At 38.0% G+C, this 20,437-nt stretch overlaps 1 protein-coding gene across 1 annotated transcript in view; it reads left to right on the top strand.

The window, feature by feature from the left end:
• Positions 1 to 19,955, top strand: part of LOC128643093 (protein bicaudal D homolog 2) — a 139,459-nt gene extending 119,504 nt beyond the window's left edge. The window contains exon 7 of the mRNA XM_053696038.1: positions 19,797 to 19,955. Within this exon, the coding sequence (XP_053552013.1) occupies positions 19,797 to 19,952 (156 nt within the window). The 3' untranslated portion in view covers positions 19,953 to 19,955. The remainder of the gene's footprint in view (positions 1 to 19,796) is intronic.
• The last annotated feature ends 482 nt before the right edge of the window (positions 19,956 to 20,437 follow it).

Below are 20,437 nucleotides of genomic sequence, written 5' to 3'. Positions count from 1 at the left end.
TTTAGTAGATCTTTTCTATCAACCTTTTTGATATCACTTGCCAGTTTTTCTATATTTTTACTGTCATACCCTTTTTGTTTGAATCTATCAATAATAGTTCGTGATTGGCTATCATATTCATCAGATTTTGTGCAATTCTTTCTTACTCTTAATAGCTGCCCTTTGGGTATGTTCTTTTTCCAAATATCAAGATGGTTACTTTCTGCATCTATATAATTGTTGGTATCCACTTTTTTAAAAAAGGTCCTAGTCACAAGTTCACCAGCCATTATTTCAATTTCAATATCTAAAAAACTTATTTTATTTGAACTATATTCGTGAGTGAAAGTTAGGCCATATTCATTATGGTTCATATCCTCAATAAATTGGTCGAGTAGCTCAAGGTCCCCTTTCCACACAATAAACATGTCGTCTATATATCGCCTATAGAGCACAAGGTTCGCACCCCATGGGGATCTTCCAATAAATTCTTCCTCGAAGATCCCCATGAACAAATTCGCATAACTGGGTGCGAACCTTGTGCCCATAGCCGTCCCTTTTGTTTGTAAATAGTATCTATCATCGAATTTAAAATAGTTTTTATTTAAAATAAACTTTATACACTCCAAAATGAATTTCCCTTGTTCCTTTAACATATTTTCATCTTTTTGTAGATAAGATTCTATTGCTCTTAGGCCTAAAGAGTGGTCAATATTGGTATATAACGCACTAACGTCACAAGTGACTAAAATCATATTATGTTCCCATTTCAATGTCTCAATTTCATTTAAAAATTGTGAGGAGTGTGAACAGTGGGCAGGCTTAAACTGTTTTACTGAGCTCCCTGACACATCCACTTTTTACCTATTTTATTGTCTCACAGGTCAGGTCTGAACTTAGTTACTTGCCATTCACATTGTAACCTTTTTTTAAAATCACATATTTTTATAATCTCTTAGTATCCATCTAAAATGGAACTTTTTAAAACTAGAGAAAGTCTATTAAATTTAATAGATGAATCTGTTAACAATGATAATCATTTGGTAGACTCTGCAGGGACTGATGAGACTCAGAATTGTAATAATATGAATTTAGAGAACCTAGAGGGATTACTAATGAAAGAAATTAAGATTAACACTGAGCTAAAATTTATGGAAAAATATGTCTCTTTAAATATGGTCCCTAGAGGTTTGCGTCTCAAAAAAGACTGCACTTTCGATCTAAATGAGACACACAAAGAAGAATGGTATGAGATTCTTGAAAAAGCCTCTCTAGATTTGATAAGAGTAATAATCAAAGCCAGGACACTAGCTATAAAAAACATTAATGAAGACATAACGAAATTAAAAAACTTTTTAGAAAGTAAGAAAAAAGAGATCTCAAAAGACAAAGAAAGAGAACTAATTCATAAATTACAAGAACTTAAGGGGGATATACTTAAAACAAAATGGCATAAATACCGGAGAGACCAGGGTGATTATAAATTAGAACCAAACACAAATAAAAATATGGGTAACATAAATGAGATGAAAAATGCATCGTTGTTCAGCAAAAGGAAAGAAAACAAAGAAACAGTAGTAGAACAAGACCCAGAGATAAAAAGATTATCCAATGAAGATGAGAGGAGAACTAATCTTTATGAAACTAATATAGGGAGTCTACATAGAGAAGAAAATAGGAGAGATTATAGGGGAAATACAGAACAGTGGAAAGGAGATTTTGATAGAAGAAATTATAAACCCAGACACAACAACTATAGAGATAACCAGGGTCAGCACCATGGAAGATGGGAACCTAACTATATGGGATATTCCAACCAATATACACCACATAGGGGTTATAATAATTACTCATCTAGATTTAACGGGAGACATCAGACAAATGTTAGATATGATAGGGAATACTATAATGGTAATGATAACCTACATAGGAATTCGTGGAGAGAAAATAACTATAGGGGTTGGAATCAGAGAGGAACATTCAATGAAAGGGGGTGGTTTAATAGAAATGAACAATGGAGTCAATCTAATAATAAACCTGAATATAAAGGAGATAAGCAACAACAACAACGAGAAAATTGGAGAGTACCGACACATAATAGATATGAGGCATTAGAAGTTGACCCAAAAGATTATCGAACCACTCAACCAGGCACCTCCAATGATTTTTTAGATGTAGGCAGGGAGAGAACCCACGATCCTCCAAAAGGAAAAAGGAGAAGAGAGGGAACAGAGGGAGAGGAAAGGGAAGATTAGAACCCAGAGAGGAGATGCCAGAAATAGGAACTGAGACAGTAACCAAAGGAATCTTTAATATCAGTAACGTTTCACTAACTAAAGAACAAGAATTAATATTGAGCAAGGGCCTGTCATTCGCCCCCTCATCTAAGATGAACAAATTTGAACACCTTATTAACATAAACCAATTTATCAGAAAATTAACCTTGAAAAAATACTTTATTAAAAATCAAATTTTAAAAAACTGTCTAGAAGAGAAAAAAGATCCAGCATCAAAAAGCTACATACAGACAGACTTTAGAAAACAATCAATTTTTTTCCCAAGTCATGAAAAACATAATTTATGTAAGAACTTACCTGATAAATTCATTTCTTTCATATTAACAAGAGTCCATGAGCTAGTGACGTATGGGATATACATTCCTACCAGGAGGGGCAAAGTTTCCCAAACCTTAAAATGCCTATAAATACACCCCTCACCACACCCACAAATCAGTTTAACGAATAGCCAAGAAGTGGGGTGATAAGAAAAAGTGCGAAGCATATAAAATAAGGAATTGGAATAATTGTGCTTTATACAAAAAAATCATAACCACCACAAAAAAGGGTGGGCCTCATGGACTCTTGTTAATATGAAAGAAATGAATTTATCAGGTAAGTTCTTACATAAATTATGTTTTCTTTCATGTAATTAACAAGAGTCCATGAGCTAGTGACGTATGGGATAATGACTACCCAAGATGTGGATCTTTCCACACAAGAGTCACTAGAGAGGGAGGGATAAAATAAAGACAGCCAATTCCTGCTGAAAATAATCCACACCCAAAATAAAGTTTAACAAAAAACATAAGCAGAAGATTCAAACTGAAACCGCTGCCTGAAGAACTTTTCTACCAAAAACTGCTTCAGAAGAAGAAAATACATCAAAATGGTAGAATTTAGTAAAAGTATGCAAAGAAGACCAAGTTGCTGCTTTGCAGATCTGGTCAACCGAAGCTTCATTCCTAAACGCCCAGGAAGTAGATACTGACCTAGTAGAATGAGCTGTAATTCTTTGAGGCGGAGTTTTACCCGACTCAACATAGGCAAGATGAATTAAAGATTTCAACCAAGATGCCAAAGAAATGGCAGAAGCTTTCTGGCCTTTCCTAGAACCGGAAAAGATAACAAATAGACTAGAAGTCTTACGGAAAGATTTCGTAGCTTCAACATAATATTTCAAAGCTCTAACAACATCCAAAGAATGCAATGATTTCTCCTTAGAATTCTTAGGATTAGGACATAATGAAGGAACCACAATTTCTCTACTAATGTTGTTGGAATTCACAACTTTAGGTAAAAATTCAAAAGAAGTTCGCAACACCGCCTTATCCTGATGAAAAATCAGAAAAGGAGACTCACACGAAAGAGCAGATAATTCAGAAACTCTTCTAGCAGAAGAGATGGCCAAAAGGAACAAAACTTTCCAAGAAAGTAATTTAATGTCCAATGAATGCATAGGTTCAAACGGAGGAGCTTGAAGAGCTCCCAGAACCAAATTCAAACTCCAAGGAGGAGAAACTGACTTAATGACAGGTTTTATACGAACCAAAGCTTGTACAAAACAATGAATATCAGGAAGAATAGCAATCTTTCTGTGAAAAAGAACAGAAAGAGCAGAGATTTGTCCTTTCAAAGAACTTGCGGACAAACCCTTATCCAAACCATCCTGAAGAAATTGTAAAATTCTCGGTATTCTAAAAGAATGCCAAGAAAAATGATGAGAAAGACACCATGAAATATAAGTCTTCCAGACTCTATAATATATCTCTCGAGATACAGATTTACGAGCCTGTAACATAGTATTAATCACGGAGTCAGAGAAACCTCTATGACCAAGAATCAAGCGTTCAATCTCCATACCTTTAAATTTAAGGATTTCAGATCCGGATGGAAAAAAGGACCTTGTGACAGAAGGTCTGGTCTTAACGGAAGAGTCCATGGCTGGCAAGATGCCATCCGGACAAGATCCGCATACCAAAACCTGTGAGGCCATGCCGGAGCTATTAGCAGAACAAACGAGCATTCCCTCAGAATCTTGGAGATTACTCTTGGAAGAAGAACTAGAGGCGGAAAGATATAGGCAGGATGATACTTCCAAGGAAGTGATAATGCATCCACTGCCTCCGCCTGAGGATCCCGGGATCTGGACAGATACCTGGGAAGTTTCTTGTTTAGATGAGAGGCCATCAGATCTATCTCTGGGAGCCCCCACAATTGAACAATCTGAAGAAATACCTCTGGGTGAAGAGACCATTCGCCCGGATGCAACGTTTGGCGACTGAGATAATCCGCTTCCCAATTGTCTACACCTGGGATATGAACCGCAGAGATTAGACAGGAGCTGGATTCCGCCCAAACCAAAATTCGAGATACTTCTTTCATAGCCAGAGGACTGTGAGTCCCTCCTTGATGATTGATGTATGCCACAGTTGTGACATTGTCTGTCTGAAAACAAATGAACGATTCTCTCTTCAGAAGAGGCCAAAACTGAAGAGCTCTGAAAATTGCACGGAGTTCCAAAATATTGATCGGTAATCTCACCTCCTGAGATTCCCAAACTCCTTGTGCCGTCAGAGATCCCCACACAGCTCCCCAACCTGTGAGACTTGCATCTGTTGAAATTACAGTCCAGGTCGGAAGAACAAAAGAAGCCCCCTGAATTAAACGATGGTGATTTGTCCACCACGTTAGAGAGTGTCGAACAATCGGTTTTAAAGATATTAATTGAGATATCTTCGTGTAATCCCTGCACCATTGGTTCAGCATACAGAGCTGAAGAGGTCGCATGTGAAAACGAGCAAAGGGGATCGCGTCCGATGCAGCAGTCATAAGACCTAGAATTTCCATGCATAAGGCTACCGAAGGGAATGATTGTGACTGAAGGTTTCGACAAGCTGTAATCAATTTTAGACGTCTCTTGTCTGTTAAAGACAGAGTCATGGACACTGAATCTATCTGGAAACCCAGAAAGGTTACCCTTGTTTGAGGAATCAAAGAACTTTTTGGTAAATTGATCCTCCAACCATGATCTTGAAGAAACAACACAAGTCGATTCGTATGAGACTCTGCTAAATGTAAAGACGGAGCAAGTACCAAGATATCGTCCAAATAAGGAAATACCACAATACCCTGTTCTCTGATTACAGACAGAAGGGCACCGAGAATCTTTGTGAAAATTCTTGGAGCTGTAGCAAGGCCAAACGGTAGAGCCACAAATTGGTAATGCTTGTCTAGAAAAGAGAATCTCAGGAACTGATAATGATCTGGATGAATCGGAATATGCAGATATGCATCCTGTAAATCTATTGTGGACATATAATTCCCTTGCTGAACAAAAGGCAATATAGTCCTTACAGTTACCATCTTGAACGTTGGTATCCTTACATAACGATTCAATAATTTTAGATCCAGAACTGGTCTGAAGGAATTCTCCTTCTTTGGTACAATGAAGAGATTTGAATAAAACCCCATCCCCTGTTCCGGAACTGGAACTGGCATAATTACTCCAGCCAACTCTAGATCTGAAACACAATTCAGAAATGCTTGAGCTTTCACTGGATTTACTGGGACATGGGAAAGAAAAAATCTCTTTGCAGGAGGTCTCATCTTGAAACCAATTCTGTACCCTTCTGAAACAATGTTCTGAATCCAAAGATTGTGAACAGATTTGATCCAAATTTCTTTGAAAAAACGTAACCTGCCCCCTACCAGCTGAACTGGAATGAGGGCCGTACCTTCATGTGAACTTAGAAGCAGGCTTTGCCTTTCTAGCAGGCTTGGATTTATTCCAGACTGGAGATGGTTTCCAAACTGAAACTGCTCCTGAGGACGAAGGATCAGGCTTTTGTTCTTTGTTGAAACGAAAGGAACGAAAACGATTGTTAGCCCTGTTTTTACCTTTAGATTTTTTATCCTGTGGTAAAAAAGTTCCTTTCCCACCAGTAACAGTTGAAATAATAGAATCCAACTGAGAACCAAATAATTTGTTTCCCTGGAAAGAAATGGAAAGTAGAGTTGATTTAGAAGCCATATCAGCATTCCAAGTCTTAAGCCATAAAGCTCTCCTGGCTAAGATAGCCAGAGACATAAATCTAACATCAACTCTAATAATATCAAAAATGGCATCACAGATGAAATTATTAGCATGCTGGAGAAGAATAATAATATCATGAGAATCACGATTTGTTACTTGTTGCGCTAGAGTTTCCAACCAAAAAGTTGAAGCTGCAGCAACATCAGCCAATGATATAGCAGGTCTAAGAAGATTACCTGAACATAGATAAGCTTTTCTTAGAAAAGATTCAATTTTTCTATCTAAAGGATCCTTAAACGAGGTACCATCTGACGTAGGAATGGTAGTACGTTTAGCAAGGGTAGAAATAGCCCCATCAACTTTAGGGATTTTGTCCCAAAATTCTAACCTGTCAGGCGGAACAGGATATAATTGCTTAAAACGTTTAGAAGGAGTAAATGAATTACCCAATTTATCCCATTCCTTAGCAATTACTGCAGAAATAGCATTAGGAACAGGAAAGACTTCTGGAATAACCGCAGGAGCTTTAAAAACCTTATCCAAACGTATAGAATTAGTATCAAGAGGACTAGAATCCTCTATTTCTAAAGCAATTAGTACTTCTTTAAGTAAAGAGCGAATAAATTCCATCTTAAATAAATATGAAGATTTATCAGCATCAATCTCTGAGACAGAATCCTCTGAACTAGAAGAGTCCAAAGAATCAGAATGATGGTGTTCATTTAAAAATTCATCTGTAGAGAGAGAAGATTTAAAAGACTTTTTACGTTTACTAGAAGGAGAAATAACAGACAAAGCCTTCTTTATGGATTCAGAAACAAAATCTCTTATGTTATCAGGAACATTCTGCACCTTAGATGTTGAGGGAACTGCAACAGGCAATGGTACATCACTAAAGGAAATATTATCTGCTTTAACAAGTTTGTCATGACAATTAATACAAACAACAGCTGGAGAAATAGCTACCAAAAGTTTACAGCAGATACACTTAGCTTTGGTAGATCCAGCAGGCAGTGGTTTTCCTGTAGTATCTTCTGGCTCAGATGCAACGTGAGACATCTTGCAATATGTAAGAGAAAAAACAACATATAAAGCAAAATAAATCAAATTCCTTATAAGACAGTTTCAGGAATGGGAAAAAAATGCCAAACATCAAGCTTCTAGCAACCAGAAGCAAATGAAAATGAGACTGAAATAATGTGGAGACAAAAGCGACGCCCATATTTTTTGGAGCCAAATAAGACGCCCACATTATTTGGCGCCTAAATGCTTTTGGCGCCAAAAATGACGCCACATCCGGAACGCCGACATTTTTGGCGCAAAATAACGTCAAAAAATGACGCAACTTCCGGCGACACGTATGACGCCGGAAACGGAAATGAATTTTTGCGCCAAAAAAATCCGCGCCAAAAATGACGCAATAAAATGAAGCATTTTCAGCCCCCGCGAGCCTAACAGCCCTCAGGGAAAAAAGTCAAATTTTTGAGGTAAGACAAAATATGATAATTTAAAGCATAATCCCAAATATGAAACTGACTGTCTGGAAATAAGGAAAGTTGAACATTCTGAGTCAAGGCAAATAAATGTTTGAATACATATATTTAGAACTTTATAAATAAAGTGCCCAACCATAGCTTAGAGTGTCACAGAAAATAAGACTTACTTACCCCAGGACACTCATCTACATGTTTGTAGAAAGCCAAACCAGTACTGAAACGAGAATCAGTAGAGGAAATGGTAAATATAAGAGTATATCGTCGATCTGAAAAGGGAGGTAAGAGATGAATCTCTACGACCGATAACAGAGAACCTTATGAAATAGACCCCGTAGAAGGAGATCACTGCATTCAATAGGCAATACTCTCCTCACATCCCTCTGACATTCACTGCACGCTGAGAGGAAAACCGGGCTCCAACTTGCTGCGGAGCGCATATCAACGTAGAATCTAGCACAAACTTACTTCACCACCTCCCTTGGAGGCAAAGTTTGTAAAACTGATTTGTGGGTGTGGTGAGGGGTGTATTTATAGGCATTTTAAGGTTTGGGAAACTTTGCCCCTCCTGGTAGGAATGTATATCCCATACGTCACTAGCTCATGGACTCTTGTTAATTACATGAAAGAAAAGGTAATTATATTGAGTCCTTCGAGAAATCAGTAAAAAAAGACCTAGACGAATTAGATACAACCGACACTAAGAGTATTAAATGGAATCTGTCCCTCAAAGAAAAAAGTTTAATAAAAGAATTACAGAATAGGAAAGATCTGGTGATAAAACAAGCAGACAAAGGTGGGGGGATAGTGATCATGAATGGCACATATTATTTAGAAGAAGCACAGAGGTTACTAAATGATACCACCACATATAGAAAACTAAATGGGGATCCGGGTGACACCTTTTTTAAACATCTGGAAACACTCCTTAATGATGCAAAATCGATAAAATTGATAAATGATACTGAATATGATTTTTTGTTGGTAAAAAATTTTAGGACACCAATCTTTTATTTTCTCCCAAAGGTCCATAAGGACCTAGAGAGACCTCCAGGGCGTCCCATAATATCTGGGATTGAAAGTATAACCTCCAATTTGTCTCAATATATAGATTACTTTTTGCAGGGGTATGTGAAACAAGTACCCTCATTTTTACTTGACTCAACACACTTTTTAAATGAAATTGAGACATTGAAATGGGAACATAATATGATTTTAGTCACTTTTGACGTTAGTGCGTTATATACCAATATTGACCACTCTTTAGGCCTAAGAGCAATAGAATCTTATCTACAAAAAGATGAAAATATGTTAAAGGAACAAGGGAAATTCATTTTGGAGTGTATAAAGTTTATTTTAAATAAAAACTATTTTAAATTCGATGATAGATACTATTTACAAACAAAAGGGACGGCTATGGGCACAAGGTTCGCACCCAGTTATGCGAATTTGTTCATGGGGATCTTCGAAGAAGAATTTATTGGAAGATCCCCATGGGGTGCGAACCTTGTGCTCTATAGGCGATATATAGACGACATGTTTGTGTGGAAAGGGGACCTTGAGCTACTCGACCAATTTATTGAGGATATGAACCATAATGAATATGGCCTAACTTTCACTCACGAATATAGTTCAAATAAAATAAGTTTTTTAGAAATTGAAATAATGGCTGGTGAACTTGTGACTAGGACCTTTTTTAAAAAAGTGGATACCAACAATTATATAGATGCAGAAAGTAACCATCTTGATATTTGGAAAAAGAACATACCCAAAGGGCAGCGTTTAAGAGTAAGAAAGAATTGCACAAAATCTGATGAATATGATAGCCAATCACGCACTATTATTGATAGATTCAAACAAAAAGGGTATGACAGTAAAAATATAGAAAAACTGGCAAGTGATATCAAAAAGGTTGATAGAAAAGATCTACTAAAAAAGAAACATAAACAGAAAAGGATAAGTTTTAATGTCACAAGTGATGAGGAATTAGATATACCAATAATTACTACCTTTTCGTCTCAACATAAACTTTTTAAGAAAGTGGTTAACAAACACTGGCACCTACTGCTAAAAGACCCTTTAATTGGCCATAATATAAGCAGAAACCCTAGATTTATTTATAAAAAAGCCCAAAATTTTAAGAATTTACTGGCCCCTAGTGAGTTTAAGAGAAATAAAATGACTATGGTAAATGGAAGGATGAAGGACCTTGAAGGGAATATAATAGAGGGCTTTTACCCTTGCCATTCATGCAAATCGTGCCGAAACAGTAGCAAATTGAAAGGTCTAGAATCTAGCAAAACAGGGAAATTATATAAAATTAATGGAATTATTAGATGTTCAGACGAGAATGTTATCTATGCCATTAAATGTGACTGTAATCTTTTGTACCTCGGTCAAACGAGTAGAAAACTCAGAGATAGGATTAGGGAGCACATCCTAAGTATTGAAAATTATAGGAAAGACACGACACTATATAAACACTTTTATGAAAAACACCAGGGAAATTTAAATTGTATGAAATACTGGGGGATAAAAAAAGTGCGTGGAGATGGGAGAAGGGGAGATATGGAGAGGAAGCTCCTTAGACAAGAAGCAGAATTGATCTATAATTTTGGCACGTTACATCCATCAGGTTTGAATAGTGAGCTTGATCTGAATAGACTTATCTGAGTATGGCCTATAGAAATTAAACCCTAAATCCTAACACCTAGTCTATCCTGGTCCTTTTTTGAGTTTTTAGATTTTATAAAACATTTTTTTTGGTCTGTCTCAATTTTATCTTATTAAATATTCTTAACATTTCCGTTTTGGATCTATAACAATAATTTCTCCAACATTGGTGTGTCCGGTCCACGGCGTCATCCTTACTTGTGGGATATTCTCTTCCCCAACAGGAAATGGCAAAGAGTCCCAGCAAAGCTGGTCACATGATCCCTCCTAGGCTCCGCCCACCCCAGTCATTCTCTTTGCCGTTGCACAGGCAACATCTCCACGGAGATGGTTAAGAGTTTTTTTGGTGTTTAAATGTAGTTTTTATTCTTCTATCAAGTGTTTGTTATTTTAAAATAGTGCTGGTATGTACTATTTACTCTGAAACAGAAAAAGGATGAAGATTTCTGTTTGTAAGAGGAAGATGATTTTAGCAGACAGTTACTAAAATCGATTGCTGTTTCCACACAGGACTGTTGAGATGAAGTAACTTCAGTTGGGGGAAACAGTTAGCAGACCTTTCTGCTTAAGGTATGACTAGCCATATTTCTAACAAGACCATGTAATGCTGGAAGGCTGTCATTTCCCCTCATGGGGACCGGTAAGCCATTTTTCTTAGTTAAACATAAAAGAATAAAGGGCTTCAAAAAGGGCTTAAAAAACTGGTAGACATTTTTCTGGGCTAAAACGATTGCTTTACTAGGCATATTATGCAGATTCTAACTAATAATGGTTATTATAATCTTGGGGATTGTTTAGAAAAACGTCAGGCACTGTGTTGGACACCTTTTTCAGATGGGGGCCTTTTCTAGTTATATAGCTGGGACTGTATAGGGGTTAAATGTAAAAACGGCTCCGGTTTTGTTATTTTAAGGGTTAAAGCTCTGAAATTTGGTGTGCAATACTTTTAATGCTTTAAGACACTGTGGTGAAATTTTGGTGAATTTTGAACAATTCCTTCATACTTTTTCACATATTCAGTAATAAAGTGTTTTCAGTTTGAAATTTAAAGTGACAGTAACGGTTTTATTTTAAAACGTTTTTTGTGCTTTGTTGACAAGTTTAAGCCTGTTTAACATGTCTGTACCATCAAATAAGCTATGTTCTATATGTATGAAAACCAAGGTTTCTCCCCATTTAAATTTGTGATAATTGTGCCATAGTGTCCAAACAAAGTAAGGACAGTATTGCAACAGATAATGATATTGCTCAAGATGATTCCTCAAATGAGGGGAGTAAACATGATACTACATCATCCCCTACTGTGTCTACACCAGTTTTGCCCACACAGGAGGCCCCTAGTACATCTAGTGCGCCAATACTTATTACCATGCAACAATTAACGGCTGTAATGGATAACTCCATAGCAAATCTTTTATCCAAAATGCCTACTTATCAGAGAAAGCGCGATTGCTCTGTTTTAAACACTGAAGAGCAAGAGGACGCTGATGATAATTGTTCTGTCATACCCTCACACCAATCTGAAGGGGCCATGAGGGAGGTTTTGTCTGATGGAGAAATTTCAGATTCAGGAAAGATTTCTCATCAAGCTGAACCTGATGTTGTGACATTTAAATTTAAATTAGAACATCTACGCGCACTGCTTAATTGTCCCCCCCCCCCCTATATTTAAGAAATTATTTCCTATAGTCGACCCCAGAAAGGACTTATGGCAGAAAGTCCCCAAGGTCGAGGGGGCGGTTTCTACTCTAAACAAACGCACTACTATTCCTATCGAAGATAGTTGTGCTTTCAAAGATCCTATGGATAAAAAATTAGAGGGTTTGCTTAAAAAGATTTTTCTTCAGCAAGGTTACCTTCTACAACCAATTTCATGCATTGTTCCTGTCACTACGGCAGCGTGTTTCTGGTTCGAGGAACTAGAAAAGTCGCTCAATAAAGAATCTTCGTATGAGGAGGTTATGGACAGAGTTCAAGCACTTAAATTGGCTAACTCTTTTATTTTAGATGCCGCTTTGCAATTAGCTAGATTAGCGGCGAAAAATTCAGGGTTTGCTATCGTGGCGCGCAGAGCGCTTTAGCTAAAGTCTTGGTCAGCGGATGTGTCTTCCAAGACAAAATTGCTTAACATTCCTTTCAAGGGTAAAACATTATTTGGACCTGATTTGAAAGAGATTATTTCAGACATCACTGGGGGAAAGGGCCACGCCCTCCCACAGGATAGGTCTTTTAAGGCTAAAAATAAGCCTAATTTTCGTCCCTTTCGCAGAAACGGACCAGCCTCTAATTCTACATCCTCTAAGCAAGAGGGTAATACTTCACAACCCAAACCAGCCTGGAAACCAATGCAAGGCTGGAACAAGGGTAAGCAGGCCAAGAAGCCTACCACTGCTACCAAAACAGCATGAAGGGATAGCCCCCGATCCGGGACCGGATCTGGTGGGGGGCAGACTTTCTCTCTTTGCTCAGGCTTGGGCAAGAGATGTTCAGGATCCTTGGGCGCTAGAAATAGTTTCTCAAGGTTATCTCCTGGAATTCAAGGAACTACCCCCAAGGGGAAGGTTCCACAGGTCTCAATTATCTTCAAACCAAATAAAGACAGGCATTCTTACATTGTGTAGAAGACCTGTTAAAGATGGGAGTGATTCATCCAGTTCCAATAAGAGAACAAGGGATGGGTTTTTATTCCAACCTGTTCATAGTTCCCAAAAAAGAGGGAACATTCAGACCAATTTTGGATCTCAAGATCCTAAACAAATTTCTCAGGGTACCATCGTTCAAAATGGAAACTATTCGAACGATCCTACCTACTATCCAGGAAAATCAATTTATGACTACCGTGGATTTAAAGGATGCGTACCTACATATTCCTATCCACAAGGAACATCATCAGTTCCTAAGGTTCGCTTTTCTGGACAAGCATTACCAGTTTGTGGCACTTCCATTCGGATTAGCCACTGCTCCAAGGATTTTCACAAAGGTACTAGGGTCCCTTCTAGCGGTTCTAAGACCAAGGGGCATTGCAGTAGTACCTTACTTGGACGACATCCTGATTCAAGCGTCGTCTCTGTCAAAAGCAAAGGCTCATACGGACATCGTCCTAGCCTTTCTCAGATCTCACGGATGGAAGGTGAACAAAGAAAAAAGTTCTCTGTCCCAGTCAACAAGAGTTCCCTTCTTGGGAACAATAATAGATTCCTTAGAAATGAGGATTTTTCTGACAGAGGTCAGAAAATCAAAAATTCTAAGCTCTTGTCAAGTACTTCATTCTGTTCTTCGTCCTTCCATAGCGCAGTGCATGGAAGTAATAGGATTGATGGTTGCAACAATGGACATAGTTCCTTTTGCACGAATTCATCTAAGACCATTACAACTGTGCATGCTCAGACAGTGGAATGGGGATTATACAGACTTGTCTCCGACGATTCAAGTAGATCAAAAGACCAGAGATTCACTCCGTTGGTGGCTGACCCTGGACAATCTGTCACAGGGAATGAGCTTCCGCAGACCAGAGTGGGTCATTGTCACGACCGACGCCAGCCTGGTGGGCTGGGGCGCGGTCTGGGAACCCCTGAAAGCTCAGGGTCTATGGTCTCGTGAAGAATCTCTTCTCCCGATAAACATTCTGGAACTGAGAGCGATATTCAATGCTCTCAAAGCTTGGCCTCAACTAGCAAAGGCCAAATTCATAAGGTTTCAATCAGACAACATGACGACTGTTGCATATATCAATCATCAGGGGGGAACAAGGAGTTCCCTGGCGATGGAAGAAGTGACCAAAATAATTCAATGGGCGGAGGATCACTCCTGCCACTTGTCTGCGATCCACATCCCAGGAGTGGAAAATTGGGAAGCGGATTTTCTGAGTCAGACATTCCATCCGGGGGAGTGGGAACTCCATCCGGAAATCTTTGCCCAAATAACTCAATTATGGGGCATTCCAGACATGGATCTGATGGCGTCTCGTCAGAACTTCAAGGTTCCTTGCTACGGGTCCAGATCCAGGGATCCCAAGGCGACTCTAGTAGATGCACTAGTAGCACCTTGGACCTTCAACCTAGCTTATGTATTCCCACCGTTTCCTCTCATTCCCAGGCTGGTAGCCAGGATCAATCAGGAGAGGGCTTCGGTGATCTTGATAGCTCCTGCGTGGCCACGCAGGACTTGGTATGCAGACCCGGTGAATATGTCATCGGCTCCACCATGGAAGCTACCTTTGAGACAGGACCTTCTTGTTCAAGGTCCATTCGAACATCCGAATCTGGTTTCCCTCCAGCTGACGGCTTGGAGATTGAACGCTTGATTTTATCAAAGCGTGGGTTTTCAGATTCTGTAATAGATACTCTGATTCAGGCTAGAAAGCCTGTAACTAGAAAAATTTACCATAAAATATGGAAAAAATATATCTGTTGGTGTGAATCCAAAGGATTGCCATGGAACAAGATAAAGATTCCTAAGATTCTATCCTTTCTACAAGAAGGTTTGGAGAAAGGATTATCTGCAAGTTCTCTAAAGGGACAGATTTCTGCTTTATCTGTCTTACTACACAAACGACTGGCAGCTATGCCAGATGTCCAAGCATTTGTTCAGGCTCTGGTTAGGATCAAGCCTGTTTACAGACCTTTGACTCCTCCCTGGAGTTTAAATCTAGTTCTTTCAGTTCTTCAAGGGGTTCCGTTTGAACCCTTACATTCCGTAGATATTAAGTTACTATCTTGGAAAGTTTTTGTTTTTGGTTGCAATCTCTTCTGCTAGAAGAGTTTCAGAGTTATCTGCTCTGCAGTGTTCTCCTCCTTATCTGGTGTTCCATGCAGATAAGGTGGTTTTGCGTACTAAGCCTGGTTTTCTTCCTAAAGTTGTTTCTAACAAAAATATTAACCAGGAGATAGTTGTACCTTCTTTGTGTCCGAATCCAGTTTCAAAGAAGGAGCGTTTGTTTCACAATTTGGACGTAGTCCGTGCTCTAAAATTCTATTTAGAGGCTACTAAAGATTTCAGACAAACATCATCCTTGTTTGTTGTTTATTCTGGTAAAAGGAGAGGTCAAAAAGCGACTTCCACCTCTCTTTCCCTTTGGCTTAAAAACATTATCCGTTTGGCTTATGAGACTGCCGGACGGCAGCCTCCTGAACGAATCACAGCTCACTCCACTAGGGCTGTGGCTTCCACATGGGCCTTCAAGAACGAGGCTTCTGTTGATCAGATATGTAAGGCAGCGACTTGGTCTTCACTGCACACTTTTGCCAAATTTTACAAATTTGATACTTTTGCTTCTTCGGAGGCTATTTTTGGGAGAAAGGTTTTGCAAGCTGTGGTGCCTTCCGTTTAGGTGACCTGATTTGCTCCCTCCCTTCATCCGTGTCCTAAAGCTTTGGTATTGGTTCCCACAAGTAAGGATGACGCCGTGGACTGGACACACCAATGTTGGAGAAAACAGAATTTATGCTTACCTGATAAATTACTTTCTCCAACGGTGTGTCCGGTCCACGGCCCGCCCTGGTTTTTTTAATCAGGTCTGATGAATTATTTTCTCTAACTACAGTCACCACGGTATCATATGATTTCTCCTATATATATTTCCTCCTGTCCGTCGGTCGAATGACTGGGGTGGGCGGAGCCTAGGAGGGATCATGTGACCAGCTTTGCTGGGACTCTTTGCCATTTCCTGTTGGGGAAGAGAATATCCCACAAGTAAGGATGACGCCGTGGACCGGACACACCGTTGGAGAAAGTAATTTATCAGGTAAGCATAAATTCTGTTTTTAAATATACCATTAAATACATTTTCTATTTAGACTGATATTTTTGTATATATAAAAACTTAGGTTGTTTATTACATTTATTATATTATACATTTTGTAAGACATATGAATTTTGTATATATGAATGGACTACTGTCATCTAAAATATATATATATATATATATATATATATATATATATAGATCTTTCTATATAAAATTTGGAGGCTTCCAGCTAGTATTATGTTAGTTTTAGACTTAATCTCATAGTAATAAATTAATTTTTTATATCCATTTTGAAATGTATAATAGATATCCAAGTTGACTTATTCTCTTTCCCCTTATTTAAAATGGACTTATGAAGAATGTTTTTAGGTGGTGAGAGGTGTAATCCACATTTAGAGATGAATGTTTAGCATGAAATTCCAAAATATGTAGTATTATACTTCTATCATTGATAGTAACTTTGCAAGTCTGGAATACAAAACAATATATAATAAAAACTCTTCAACAAAGGATTTAAGATACCAATTTATTTATTATTTTTTGAAAAAACAAAAACTGTTAAGAAAGAAAACATCTTGATGAGCTAATTGACTTGAACACTAAGGGGTTAATTTTACAGCCTTTATTAGGAGAGAAACAATGGGAACAGTTATCTTGACAAAGGCCCCATGAGAGCCGATACGCGTGGATTGACTGATTTCCCAGCACCTGTGAGCTTTGTGCAAAGCAAGGAGAGGCTGATTGAGAGCCTGTATGCACCATCATTGTGCTCCCAGAACCGTATACCAAGAAGCCAGGATCTGTGCAAACGAAAGGAAGACAGATTGGTTGAACGGTAGGAGCGGCAATTTCAAAATAAGTGCGCGCACTTCTGCAAACGGATCGTTATACCCTTTGAGGATTTTCAAGTATTAAAGCAAAGAAACTGCTGATCGGTATTTGTCGCAAACTAAGAAGGAAAGTCCAACTGTTGGTGAGATAGCCTGGCGGTTATACAACAGTGAAACCAGACTGTGCTACACTGAGGGGATATTTGGTGAGTAAGAACCGAAAATACAAAAGCTTGCCAATATCGCTGAGACCCAGATTCAGCATACTAGATTTATCTTACACGCATCAATACTGAAAAGATCAGCCCGGGCTAATTTGATGTAACAAATTTGATGTAACAAATTGGAAAAATATCTTAAGTTGCAACTTTATTACACTTATCCGGAATAGGAGTAAATCAGAATCTGACTAATGTTATCGCTGCAAGGTTACTAAAAGGGACTTTGAGAGCTGGTATCTGTATTATACTTCCACTAACCTGCATCACACGAATCACCTCTCATCTTATGTTCTTTATTTTAGATTGTTTGATAAGTATAATAAATTGTGTTTTAGGAATAAGTATATTATATTGTGTTTTAGGAATTGTTTTTTAGGAATTATTGTTCTATTAGATTTTTTAATACTAATTATTTTAGGGGCACCGGTGCAATTCTACTCTAAATGTTTTGACTAGTCTATGTATTAAAATAAAATATTATCGATTTATTTAAATAACTTGTTTTTTAGGATTATTTTTTATTGTCCTTAGAGCTGAATTAGTTTGGTAATATTATAAATAATCTCTTTACAATAAGTATAGTTGTGATTTATATATATACTTTTATTTTTTGGAAATTGTGACTCACACTTTTAGACATATTCCCCACCATAAATCAATTACTCTCACAGTTAGCCTTCACTGGCACCACCCACAATCTTTCCTTTTAGTCTTTTCAACTTTTTCACACTTTGTGAGGAGTGTGAACAGTGGGCAGGCTTAAACTGTTTTACTGAGCTCCCTGACACATCCACTTTTTACCTAGTTTCTACTCTAGCCAAGCGTACCACTATCCCTGTCGAGGACAGTTGTGCTTTTCTAGATCCAATGGATAAAAAATTAAAGGTCTTACAGGCAGTGGTGCCTTCCGTTTAGGCTCCTGCCTTGTCCCTCCCTTCATCCGTATCCTATAGCTTTGATATTGGTATCCCACAAGTAATGGATGAATCCGTGGACTGGATACACCTTACAAGAGAAAACAAAATTTATGCTTACCTGATAAATTTATTTCTCTTGTGGTGTATCCAGTCCACGGCCCGCCCTGTCATTTTAAGGCAGGTGTTTTTTATTTTTAAACTACAGTCACCACTGCACCCTATAGTTTCTCCTTTCTCTTGCTTGTCTTTGGTCGAATGACTGGGAGATGGCAGTTAGGGGAGGAGCTATATAGACAGCTCTGCTGTGGGTGATCCTCTTGCAGCTTCCTGTTGGGAAGGAGAATATCCCACAAGTAATGGATGAATCCGTGGACTGGATACACCACAAGAGAAATAAATTTATCAGGTAAGCATAAATTTTGTTTTCTAATTAGAGTACTTGATGCCAACGTTTTACTGCCTTGTTTGAGGGATGGACATCTGTGGATGGTTGGCTGGAATATATGTTATGTAAATGAGATATATATATATATATATATATATATATATATATATATATATATATATATATATATATATATAATAAACTGCTTAGTACTGGCATATGCAGTACATTCTATTTACATACATACTGTTGTGATTACTGTGTTTGTAAAGTGAGAGGTGAGGGGATTGCACATTACACAGACAGCTTCAGCATGGGGGCTGGCTGTAAGGACTAGCTAGGGACTCAGGAAAAAAGCCTTTGTCTGTAGCTAGTGGGTATTACGGACGTATTCAAATATAGTCAGAGCAATATAAACTTTATCATAATTTGTAGGCACTTTAGAAGCAAAATTGATAATACATGTCAATTACAAACTTTATCTTCGAGTGCTTTATTTAAATAGCCCATATTTTTTTGAGTGTATAATGTCCCTTTAAGGTAAGAGCCCTGATTGGAGAAAAGTTCAAACCTTTAGCTCACAGAAAAATTTACTTTTGAAGTGGGCGGCAGGGTATTTAAATTTCAAATCTATATTAAAAAGTAGGTTACAGCGCATCTTCATTACAACTGGTGAGTTTAACTCCATCTAAACTATCATTTAACATTCTGGATCTGTTTTTATAAAGGGGAGGGTTTACCATCACTTTATTTAAAAAAAAATAAAATAAATTTGTTAAAGATAAATCATGCAAACACACGTGGTCACATGGCTACAGTAGTATAATCAGCGCCATATTTAATCACATGTAGATTGAGCTTATTCTTTAACACTATTTTTGCTTATGGGTTTCCTTTCTGCTCATAATATTGAATAAATTAAATTATGAGGGAATCCCAGTTATATTTGTTGAGGATTTAGAGTGAGTTAGAGAGATGTCTTAATTTTTTAGTCGGAAAAGTCCTGATCATTTCAGTAGTGTGCCATTGGCTACATTCATAAATGCACTACGGTATGTCTGGACAGAGTAGAACCACACACACTTTTCAATGTTAAATTGCTGGAAAATTGAACAAAATAAGTATAATTAAACATTTAATTTGTATTTACTACATTTTAAGGGAAATACATTTTTTTAATTTAATGTCCTTGTACGTTCTGAAAAGTCTTAATGTGTTCCTTGGACCTATCTTTATTTAGACAGCGGAGGTAGCCATGTCAAATCTGAAGAGCAAATATGAAAGTGAGAAGACTCTAGTTTCAGAAACTATGCTGAAGCTGAGGCATGAGTTAAAGGCTTTGAAAGAAGATGCAGCCACTTTTTCCTCCTTACGATCAGTTTTTACAAGCAGGTAAGTACAGAATTAGAACATGGGCAAAATATTTTGCATTTTACTTCTAAAAGTAAAATTCTGATAAAATATACAGGTTTTATTTTTTCCTTCCTAAGATGGGGAGAGTCCACAGGTTCATTCCTTACTGTTGGGAAATACAACACCTGGCCACCAGGAGGAGGCAAAGACACACCAGCCAAAGGCTTAAATATCCCTCCCACTTCCTCATTACCCCAGTCATTCTTTGCATTTTGTCACGTTAGGAGGTGGCAGAGAAGTGTCAGAAGATTCAGAGAGTCCTGAAAAAGGGTATCTTCGAGATAGGACTTTAGTTTTAAGTAGTCCTGTCAACCTCTCAGTAAGAGTATTGATGAAAGTTAGAGTCTGGAGATGCAGGGAAAGTTTTTCTGCGAAACCATCCAGACTACTGCTAACAGCTCCTAAGCAATCCGTGTCGAGACGAGTTTCACTGCCTGCTTTTTCTCACTCATGTCCATGTCAGGAACG

Source organism: Bombina bombina, chromosome 12, assembly GCF_027579735.1.
Source record: "Bombina bombina isolate aBomBom1 chromosome 12, aBomBom1.pri, whole genome shotgun sequence".
In the NCBI taxonomy this organism is placed as follows: domain Eukaryota; kingdom Metazoa; phylum Chordata; class Amphibia; order Anura; family Bombinatoridae; genus Bombina; species Bombina bombina.
Note: the sequence above shows the minus strand (reverse complement) of the source record. Positions and strands in the feature narration are given on the sequence as shown.